At 48.6% G+C, this 11874-nt stretch overlaps 1 protein-coding gene across 1 annotated transcript; it reads right to left on the minus strand.

Moving 5' to 3' along the window:
* Positions 1-342: 342 nt before the first annotated feature.
* Positions 343-7626, minus strand: LOC121834158 (P2X purinoceptor 7-like). Its single transcript, XM_042287893.1, has 3 exons — positions 7325-7626; positions 7047-7262; positions 343-535 (listed from the first exon to the last, which is right to left on the minus strand). The coding sequence occupies exons 1-3, from the start codon at positions 7546-7548 to the stop codon at positions 382-384; spliced, it is 594 nt and encodes a 197-aa protein (XP_042143827.1). The 5' UTR covers positions 7549-7626; the 3' UTR covers positions 343-381.
* Positions 7627-11874: the final 4248 nt, after the last annotated feature.

Genomic DNA, 11874 nt, shown 5'->3' on the forward strand with positions numbered 1-11874 from the left:
CCGAGGATTAATTTCGACCACCTGGGGATCTTTTGACGTGCAATCGAAAGCTCGATTACCAAGCTGCCTTCTCCGCAATATACCTCCATCAGATTGCAGGCACCTCGGCCGGGATTCGAACCCGCCACATGGGGATCCGTAGGCCGGCACTCTTGCCTCGGAGCCACCGAGGCGGCTTCGTCGTGTGACTGAATGTGACGTAGGTGCACTGGCTTTGGTTTGACTACGATCATGTGATCATAGTTATGGTCACGTGATATCGTAGATAATAGGTCACGTGATTTAGAGGATTCCGTTCATGGCTACGAGCGACTTGACACACATGCAGGGAGGGTGAAGAGACAAGGGAAGGGGGTTGCGTGGTCTCTAGGTCAACGCAATTTATTCTGCATCCCTGTAGCCCGCATACACGTCAGCAGGATACCTGCCCCTAATTGTCTTGACCACACAGGATGGCAGGGGCCGCCTATTCTTCTTTCCCAAGCGGCTCCACAGCCACAGGGCACACTGCCTGTAGGCTGCAAATCTGTAGTGCCTGGAACAATGACAGAGATTGGATGTAAGAAGCAAAGCCTATCACTCTGTTGGCAAATTCTACACTTGTTTTCATTTCTCTAGGCATGTAATCATACTCTGCTTTTCTGTTACGTTCACTCCAGCTATCACATAGCAGAATCCCTATTTGGCAGTCCATGTCGGATGGGCTAGACATGGAAGCCAAATTGAAGTGAACTGCTGTAGATTCATTCTAAATGCTCCAGAGTTAAAAAAAAAAAAAAAAAACTATAGGCCTTGGTTCTCCTAACGCACCTCCAACTCCAATCGACACAACAACCAGTTATACACCGGAATTAACAAGGAAGGAATATCTGTTGCGTGGTCATGATACATAAAATAAGTTCACAGGGTCCCAGTTCATAATTGTAGATATTATCTGTCATTGGTGTTGGTGACGAATATTGCATCGCTGTGTTTTGGGAAGGACACATGAAAATTATGTGCACTGGCCAGAGGGAATGGGAGCCATTCATCCAGAACAGTGGAAAGCTCCCCATATGATGTTGTTTAATTTGGGACAAAACAGTGCAGTTCGTAAGCCTGTGAAGTACTGGTGTGCAAATATTGGTTCGAATTAAATAGTGCACTGTCGTTTCTAGCATCAACAGCGCAAAAAGAGCCGGTTGCATCGGCTTCCCTTTGCAGCGCGAAGGTTATGGCAAACATACTATTCAATTTGAACCAATATTCGCACACACCTACTGCCAAGGTTTCCTGCACACAAGTGCCAGGGAATGTGAACTCATCAGAGAACGTCCCAATTTAACATTGTCTAAAGTGCTGCTGGCACTGCCGAAGCTTGGCATTGGTACTGGTGATTAGGGATTTGAGAATAGCAGCCTGGCCATGAGTGTTCTATGAAGCTCGCACAGAACAGTTTTGGTGTAAACATACGAGCTGAAGTGCTCATGCAATACTGGAGTGGCTCCAGCAGTTGTGATTTCATGTCTCTCCGACACAATCCGTGTCAATATCCGAACATGTCATTCTGACAGCTTCCATTTGCCATGACAGCTGCTACCACCCCCATGTGTTTATTGGTCCTGAATACCTTAGGGCTCAGGGCACCGCAATCATTTGCTATTTGGTCATATACGCATCTGCAAGACACATATATCAACATTTTTTCCTGTTTTAGACTGCGATATGTCTTCCATTATGCTGTGTTGATTTAGAGGTGACACTACTATCATCAGAGTAGTGGGGATACATATGAGCACCCCCAGGCCTCCCCATTCTTGCACGAGAAACTTTGAATTTCAGTGTTTATTTCAATGAATAGTGTTGTTAGAAAAATATTTTAACGAAAAATGATGCGATACTGTTTGGTGACCTATTCCAATCTCGAATCCTTTCTGTCATACTCACCCATGTGGGCACTGCAACATCATCTGTTAAAAAAAAAAGCATGGATCTCGACGACGACAGCCTGCTTCTGAATAAGCTGTCCAGACATGGCACTCCTAAAAAACTATCCCAGCATAGCGTGCAAAAAATGCCACACCAGCGGTGCAAGTGTTGCTGGCACCACAAGGAACATGTCGAGATGATCATCCACCGGCTTCAAGGTGTCTGGCATCTGCATCCAAAAATAGTGTAAATCAAGACCCAGACACCCAATAATTATCACCCCACCTTGAGATTTTGGCTTTTCAACTAGATCAGGGGATTAAGGGATCGAAGCTAGGAAGGACTGGAGGGCAGGACGCCTTGACATGTCTCTGACTGGGGTGTTTACTGCCCTATATACCTCCCATGGACCAAAAGCCGTCCCAAAGTGGCAACAAAATATGTTACGGGAGCCAAAGTGTCATGCTGTCAGATGCCGGCAAAGTTACGACAGAGAAAACGAGCAGATGCAAGTGTGGCTGTTGTCGTGGCGTCCCCCCTTGTGACAATCAAGTGAGCACAAACTATTGTGCAGCTCTTGGCACAGCAAATTAGGCAGCTGCCATACGCACATGGACTCTTCTGGCACCGCCAAAATTCTTGACGTGGCAGATTTTTATAAAAAAAAGTAAGCAAACGTAAAACAACGCATTGCAAGCGTCCCGGCTGGTGCCTTTGTTGCAATGATGTTCACATGCACGTAAGGGCAACTTCGGCAGGCTTGCAGTTACACGTGCTTCGTCGCGCGGGCGGAGACAACGGCTGTTTGACCGAAACCGAAACCATGCCACTCCGCGCTCCGTCGCCAACTGCATGGTTCCCAAAATAGTATGCAAAATTTAACTGTCCAGCATACGACAATAAACAGTCCAGCGACTTGTGCTTGCCAGGCCGGCAGGCGAGGTACAGGCTAAGCACACAGAAAAAAAGAACCTGAGCGTATTGATGCAAGACACTGCGAATCAAGGTCAAAAAAGTTCTTGGAGCGCTTCGTGCAACGACTGAACTCGAGACAAACAAGCGCGCTGTGCGGGTTCAGCGTGCAGACATTGCCTTCTTTGCTTTAGCTCACTTCTCTTCACCAACTTTCTTTTGCGGCAGATTTTTCACGTACCGGGGTCCCTCTCGAAAGAAAGCCCACCAGGAAAAACCTAAGTAATCAAAACTTCGCCAAGCAGTCATTGAGTTAGAGAGGGATTTTTATAGCAGCGTATGATTTAAACAAGAGCAGGAATGTCGATGCGTTTCAGTTTAGTAAGCGCCATATCTGCAGCGACGTGGGGACGGCAACACACGACGTCGCGCGAGCGCTTCAGCTCAAAAAGTAACTCCCGCCGCGCAAAAACGTGGTTTTGTCTCACAGCATGACGGCATGTTTGGCACCCGATACACTAACGTCTGAGAGTCCGCACACGCCCGTGTCTACCGCTAAAAAAAAAAAAAAAGACGCGAGACGAGATTCCTGAGACGACGAGTGCACGAAACGCGAGACGTCGGGAAAAATCATGCAAGACCAAATGGACGATTAATACAGGGTACTTTGTGTCGGGTGGCGTCTTGTGCGACCTAGCTTACGCATGCTCAATTACGGTTCTCAGTTTCGTTTCGTTTATGAAAGGCGACCAAAATTCTTCTTTGGCGCAGGCTTGGCTCGGATTAGCCATATTTCGGTGAAATGTAGCAGGATGTAGCAAAGTTAGCCCCTTGGTGCAGTTTGGCGCAATTGGCGCAGCAATCACATCCCTGCACTGTTTATAAGTGTGTCTCAGCCACGCCTGGACAGATGCCTCCGAGTCATCAATGTCCGCAAAGACATCCTCGCGTGGCTTTCTGAATACGGAGGGCATTATGCTCATTGACTGCATGTAACCGGCCACCACCATCAACATCGCCCCGTATGTGGCTACCCTCAGGTGATTGCGCGATTCACGAGAAGCTGCCAGGGAAAGGGGCAGCAGGTACGCTCTTGCAGCATGACAATGCCCATCCCTACATTCACCGTACTCCCTCAACCTAGCCCGCAGTGACCATCAGCCATTCAGCACCATGAAAAAACCACCTATGAGCACCCTATTCCATGGACACTGGTGAACTCGAAGCGGCTGTCCAGGCGTGGGTGCGAAGCACTCCCAAAGAGTGGTCCCGGAACGGAAAGGCTGCCACACTACTAGAACCAGTGCGTTCGTCTCCAGGGGGACTACGTTGAGGAGGTCGACACGCCTACCGACCCCTAAGTGGACAATATCTGCGGAAAAATAAATCGTAAATCAGTATGGTACGCCCCCCATATGGCTGCACTGCCTTGACAATTATAGTATGGGAAGGAGAAAATTTTTTATTTTTTTGAGTGCATGGCCTGCAGTGGCATAGCCAGAAATTTGTTTCAGGGGGGTGTTTTACATTGCTGGTGCGTGTGTGTGGGGGGGGGGGGGGGGGAGGGGGGATACTTTGCATCGCTGGGCGAATGGAAGGTTTCTAGTTCGCATTGCCATTGCATTGTAAACGGTGCACGAACCAGAGCGATGAGCCTTCAATGACTGCCTTTTTGTGTAGTTTCTTGACCAAAAAGCTTGCAAACACCGTCTAAAGCCCCTTCTGACAATTTGGATACTGGAGTAAAGAATATGACTTTTGCCGATAGGGTTGGAATATAAGTCTCCACTTGCCTTCTAGAGGAAAGACGTAGTGGCATCCATGGACTCAACAGCAATCTGTGCCTATGTCATCGTTCTCAAGTTTTTGATTGTTTTGACCAGAGAACATTGCACTCGCTTGGGACACCCAAAAATTGAAAGGATGCATTATCGAAATGCCAAAAATAAAAAATGTTGAAAGAACAAACCGCCGAAATCTCTATTAGCCGAATCACCCGGTACCAGAGACCAAACAATTCCAAAATATTATGTTCAACACGAACCTACAGGGTTCTAGATTGAGAAAGTGGAAGGAACATTTGTTCTGCCAGAGGAATTCTTTGTTTGTTGAATATGATCTAATAGTTTGTGTGTATTTCCCAAAGAAAGCTAAGGATGTTGAGCTTGTCCCAGTTGCCCTAAGCGGCTGTCAGGCTCTCTTCTCGCATGCTTTGCTTCTTGTGCGGTAGATGGCGAGGTTCTAATCTGATTTCTGCCTCGATATCGTCTTCGAGCGCAGCTTGCACATTTTTCATGCTCCTAATTTTGCAGAAGACACTTCCATGATTCCAACACACTGGTGCAGCTAGCATCTGCCAATACCGTACCAAATATGGCGATCAGATATGTACGCATTCTCACCTTTCGGCGTTTTGCTGTTGGGCATTTTATTTTTCGACGTTTCAATGTTTGGCCTTTACATTTTGATTTTCGTCATTTTGATATCGGCCCCTGTTTTGATGGGCTTGAAGGTCACACGCAGAGACTAGACCAGGTAAAAGGACGAGGATGTCTGAGCTGAAGGTGCCAACTGTACTGTCGACGTTGACAGTGCACTTGAAGCAGTTGGTGTTTGTTTCTTCTCAAAAAGATTGCCCAGCATCAACTTAGCTGGCATAGCTAAGCTCATTTTTAAGATAGCAACAAGGCATTGATGCATGCAAGATAAAGTAGGTGTATGCAGTTTTCTGAACTCTTAGCTCTGAGAAACAAAGTGACTGGAGCATCCTTCCCCAACACGGTTGTGAATTACTGCGTCAATATCATAACTTCGTGCTTATTTATTTGTTGCTTCAAAAGTGTTGTTCTGTAGTATAGTGCTGGTCCAGTCCATGAAGCTAGCAGGAAAGAATCTGTAAACAGTAATTCTTCGTTTTTCTGAACTTGGGAAAATGCAAAAGCTACGGCATCAGCAAGCCAATCGGGGCGTGTAAAAACAATGCATGTGACAACGTAATGTCTTAGTGTACTCCTCCTGTGGAATTTTGGCACGTGCTTAGCTCCGTCGCTCAGACTGGCCCACAAGGGCAGTAGCTTTCACCCTTTGTTGAGTTATGCTAAGACAGAAAAGCAAGGAAACTGCATGAGACGAATACAATCTCGGGAGTGAGTTAATCTTCGCCTCTCGTTGACAAAGTAGGACTTTCAAGCCTTTGCGGCCACCTGCTCTCTGCGAGCTTGTAGAGGGGCTTCAGGCGCTAATTCGGCTCTGTTCAGAGACACCATTTGAGCAAGCTGCGAGCCAGACTTGGGTTTCTGACACGGACTGCGTTATCTTTGTCGTTTGCGCCAAAGCCAAACGTGTGGGATATCCACTGCTCTCTTGAGAGACAGAGAAAGAGAGAGAGAGGGAACCTTTATTAGTTACACCATAGTCCGGTGCTTGATTGGGGCCACCAGTGCTCACCCGGTACAGCATGGACATGCTGTACCAGTAGGAGCAGTAGTGTATCAACGAGTTGAAGCTGGGGGGGGGGGGGGGGGGTTGAGCCAGCCTGCCTAGTCAGAGCGCCGAGAAGGGTGAAAAAGAGGGAGGTAAGGGAGCATTGGGCATGGGGACAACGCCAAAGCATATGTACATCCAAGGTGTCGCCTTCTATTGCTCTCGACGAGGCGAGGCCGTCTCGACAAGAGACGAGGCCATGTGACTGTCATATATTTCATAGTGCTATTGTTGCATAACATTGCATCTAAACAGAGCAAGAAAATGACATATCTAAACTGATAACCGCAAATGCAAGGAAAAATAGCTCTCCATGATCTGGCCTAACGGGAAGAAGTGTAACGCTCGAAGAGGGCGGTCTCATCAGAACAGTTCGTTTAGAACATATAAGAATATGTGTAGTTTATAGTGGGACAGCAGTTGGAAGTGTCCGTGTTTCTGTATTGAACAAATGACTGGGTGGTAACTAGGCAGGCTGCTTCTCATTTAGTCTCTTGAAAGCCTCCCTGGAGCGCTATATTGCGCCTGGACAGTGGGGGTTATAATTAATTTCACTATCGGCAACACAAACAATTCATCGACCGCTTCCCAGGATGGTGCTAAACGTTCATCTAGCCTAACAACAAGTTATTACAAGTACGTATGTACGCTGTGAATCGGACAGTGAACGTAGTTGCCGAGGGCACGGTCCTCACCGAGACATGGTGAGTTTGCTCACGCGCAAAGCATGACATCGTACTCACTCGCTGGCACTTGCGCCCATCCCTTGCTGCCCGTAGTGCCGCATGTTGAGGTAGGCCAACCTCAACACCTCAGGGTTGAGGCACAGGGCCTCGAAGTCCGGGTGGCCCGTTACGCAGCCCTGCCGGCCCTGCTGCTTCCGTGCGACGGCCGGGTATTCGCGGCAGCAGACGCACTCGACGACGGTCTCCATCGGCGCGCAGGAACCACATAGACACCTTCGCAGAAAACACGCATCAATTACCCATTAAAGCGGGGTATACTGGAGCGCACCACGTACCAGTCCGTGTTCCCAAGCCGCCCGATTCCATCGTCGGGTGCGTCTTCCAGCTCTTGCGGACTCGCTTCACCGCGGCGCGGCCGTTCGTCGTTGCCACAGTCGGTGCCCGCGGCGCTGCGTTCGTCGACGTCGCGCATCGGGGTCGAATCATAGGATATGGCACCCATGTCAGCTGTCCGTTCCAGGATTTCGAGCTCTAGAGACGTTAGGTCCGAAAGGTCCATAGCGCGACCGTGGGATGCGACGAACGACGAATGCTGAGCACAAAGTCCGAGCAACTTTGGTCCGGGCCCCTTGACGACGGTCCGCGCGTTGGAGAGATTCCTCCGCGGGTCGGCGGTCGGTGACGCGCAGTGACACTGGAATCCTTCGATTGCCATTGGCTGATGCGTAAAGAGATGCCCCTCCCGTTTTCCGGGGTCATCTTAGAAAGGGGGGCGTGCCGGGGACTTTGATAGCAATTTTAATAGGGAAATCCGCCGCGCATGACTGTAATTTTACGATTTTTAGGATCCTTAGGACCCATAGATTGAGTTACCGCCATATATAGACCATCGCAGAACGCTCCGGAGGGCCCCTTTAATGGCACCCGGCAACAGCGACTTCCTGTGATTTTTGTACGGCGTGTGGGGCACCGTGCAATCAAACGCGTCGTTGCGTAGGTGTAAATGAACGCCATTTGCGAGTATTTAGTGCGTGGATTGTAAACAGGTTAAAATATATATATTTCAGGCGTCTGGGATGACTTGTACCAAATCTAAAAGACACGGGGCGCTTTCCAATTCACAAACTGAAGTTTGCTAATTAGTCTTAATCGACCGAATAATTGGGCAGATCGAGGAAAATGCGGCAACTATGTTAAGACGCTTGCTAACGACGTGCAGTTGGTTTTACTTCCCTGGAGGACTCCGTTTGCTTTGTTTTAAAGTTTGATGCAAGTAATCTGGGAAACCCTGTACACATTGTCTCGATGTTCCCTAAAAAGCTAAGGGTTTTTAAAAATCCCCTCTCCCCAAAGAAGTTAATTTTAATCTCTCGGAACTGTTTTCAGCTACGGACCATAAATACTGCTCAAACAAACGAGAAATCGCATAATTTTAAGAGATTGTAGCAGACGGGTAAGTTTTAGTTGTCGATTGCGTGCGCGAACTTCGCATTTTACTCCCACCAGGGCGTCCAAAACGGTTCCCCGATCGGCGCATTTACCGCGTCCAAAGAAAAATGGTCCCTCGATTTCCGCCCGATGGCATCGCAGAAGGGCGGTGTTCCAGCGGCGGTGTGTTCATTGCCACTTCAAGACCACTTTCGGTGCGCGGGCGGAGCTTACTCCGCTTTTGGCGGGGCTCTCTTGCAGAGACGTAGCGCACGACAACATTCGTGCCGTCGAGGCGCAAGATGCGTGCAGAGTCTTTCCGGCAGTTTCATTGTGAAGCAGTATGCAATGCATTCTGTGTTAAGTCTGCCTTTGGCACAACAATGCAAAAAGAGCTTGTTTTGTGTGTTTATTTGGTATTGATTTGCCTAACTGCAGAAATTGCTAGAGTTCTTTTTTTGAAGGTGCAGAATGCTTTTCAACGGAGCTCCATCAATCGGAAGATTTCGCCCATCCATCTGCCCGTCGGTGCATTTCCCGCCAGGTTTAGCGGTAAAATTAATAAATGCATAGCTTCTTTCCGAGACGACCGTTAAGTGTCTTCTAAGCAAATTTAGAGGACCACGCGGCCCCTCATTCCGCGGCTGTCATTTGCGCGGGTGGTGAGGGAGATACTGCAAGGTTTGGCCCCCAGTCGCTCCGACCGCTACTACATGCAGAGGCTCGCCTTGCCGGTGCTACAGGTAAGCCTGCCTCGTCTTTTGGTCGCCGTCGTGGCGCCCCGTCGACGTTGGCTCACATGCCGTAAAGTCCTGAGAGATAGCCCACCTAAAATAGTTAGAAAATTGGGTGGAAATGAGGGGTGGGCTAGCTTTTGGTGTGCAGTTGGGGCAAGTTGAATAAATGCCATTTTTTGATTGTGTGTCCCTGTCAAAGTTGTTATCGCGGCAAGGGGCAATGAAGCAAAGACGACTAATCCAATCAGCAGTGTTGGCTTATGTCTCGCCATAGCTAACTAGACGCATTTACGCCACGGTCATCATTGATCCGAAACTACGATTACTAGGAGGGGGCCATCTTTCGGTGTTTCAAATGAAATAGCACCTCGAGCCAGAAATGGGGGTGGGTTACCTTTCTCGGGTGGGACATCTCTTCGGATTTTACGGTAGTCCTTTTTTCGTCAATACATGCCTATTCAGTCGTAGGTCAGGTAGGCCTGGGACTGAATCAACCTACGTGGCCTATTTAGTCGATACCACTGCTAGCCTTGGGTCTTCGGCATACTTCGCTTGGCGAAACACGACCGCACGCCGGTAGGATGCTCGTCCAGATCGAAACGGGCAGGAGAGGGGAGGATCACAAGACCCAGGAACCTTGGGTCTTGCTGTGCGAGCTTGTGCTCTACGCTCTCCGAGCCGCCGTGCACTAACAGACCCGACCGCCAGTCCTCCATTACGTGAAAGAGCAGCGTCTCCCCTTTCAAGAGGCGGTGCAACGATTTTCTAACTTTGGCCAATTAATTGTGGGAATTAGTCGAGACCAACCATAATATGAGGAGCGGGAACCCTTTCTTTCTTGTGTGCGCTAGTTTTTAATCTACAAAGAGATTGAACAAGTAGAAGTGTTTCGAGTGAGTTTCGGTGTCGTCTTTGGGACCAGCAGCCTTCCCTGCCCGTTGGTCGACTTTTCAAGGCCACACTTGCCATCGTCGAGGTATCGAGGTGGGACGGCTTGCCGCGGGGAAAGACGTTGAAGGTAGCGAAGGAGAGGAAACGGTTTCCTTTATTTCCGATAGATGGATAGATGGCGCCGCGAAAAAGGTCACGCCATAGTTCCGATGACAACCACACAAGACTGCAAATTAAAAAAAAAAATATGGTTTTGTTTTTTGCAATTGCAGTAGAAGATCGATGATATGAATCTCGAGGGATCGCAGGAGATATTTGTATCGTCCATAATTCATACTAACAAAAAATCAAGTCACATGACTATGTGAAACCAAAGGGGGGCTACTTCCAATTCATTGGTCACACTCCCATCTAAAGAAGTCGATAATGTTCTTCTAAGTCTTCTTTTTCCGATGTCACCCAAAAGGCACTTTTGGAACACGGAAGAACGAGCGTACCTGTCATTGCTGACCTTGAGTTTGGGCTCACTATGCGGCACAGCACATCGAGAGCATGCAGTGTTTCAGCAGTCGTCGGTGGCTGCTTGTCATTAGTTTACGTCGCCGTCATCATCTCCGCTACTTGACCGTCCTTGCAATGCTGTCACTTCCTCAACGATTGCCTCGGCAGTCCTTAATCTGCAAATAGCGAGGCTGTCATCTGCGGTAACGAAATCGAAAGCCGATTTCTCAGCATAAAGCGCAGGTCTCGGTCCTCAATTCTCAAGTTTTCGTCTGGTTCCGGAGGAGCAGCCACTGTAGGATTTGTGAATTCACACTTGCGGAAGCCGTTACATAAGGGTTGATTCCACAATCAACGTCAATTCCAAACGTCATTTCTCACGTTTACTCAAGTCAGTCAGAGTTGCTGAAACTCATTTATCGCGTGACAATAAATATTAAGCAGCAACCCTTGAGTGAGCAAACGCGAGTTACTCCAGCGAGCCAAATTCTCATCACGCGACAACACAGAGCAGCGGTGGACGTGGGTGTGTTTTCGAGTTTTGGAACGCACCTACGGTTATCGGGATAGCATGGTGCGTACATAGAAAGAACGGCGAGAGAAATGACTCAAAAAGCGTGCTACAGTCGTAGGAGTCAAGTGATGCCGTCCCGCAGGATGTGTAAAGGTTGTTGATGATCGTTCACATGATCCTCCGCGGCCGAGAAAGCATTCGGACTATCCCGAAACGTAATAGATTAGTCTTAACGAACTTCTGCCGGGAATTTCGAAAAATTCGTATCTTACCGAAATTCGGACGAACCGTCGTCGTATCATCGAGATTCTACCGTATGCAGCAAATTTGCAGCATTCTGAACGAAGGTGGCACATTTTCTCCTCTTTTGCCAATAGAAACGATATAAAAAATGTGAGCCGTAAATTTTTCGACATTAAAATTGTGGGCCTGTCCCAGTTCTAACGCATCGCCTCGATTCGTTGGCGTTTGACGGGCGTCACCTCTTTTCCAGGACGCGTCGGAGCAGTTCGTGACTAACTTCCTGTCTGCGAGTTACCTGTGTTCCCTCCACGCCAAGAGACAGACCCTGAGGAGGGAGGACATGATTTTCCTCCAAAACCTCCTCAAGACCTTTGGCGGGAGCCTCGCCCCGGCCTTCTGAAGCCGCCCGGTTCCTTCATACGCCGACAGTGCTGTGTACATAGCGTAATCTTTTTTTGGGGTCAGTTCCTCCCGTTATTGTGTTATTTTTATATATTGCCGCGCGCGCAGCTGGCCAAGTAGGCAGCGTGCGCGTGGCATAACGGTGTTATTTTTATATATTGCCGCGCGC

The sequence above is a fragment of the Ixodes scapularis genome, unplaced genomic scaffold, assembly GCF_016920785.2.
Source record: "Ixodes scapularis isolate PalLabHiFi unplaced genomic scaffold, ASM1692078v2 ptg000597l_1___fragment_1__unscaffolded, whole genome shotgun sequence".
In the NCBI taxonomy this organism is placed as follows: Eukaryota; Metazoa; Arthropoda; class Arachnida; order Ixodida; family Ixodidae; genus Ixodes; species Ixodes scapularis.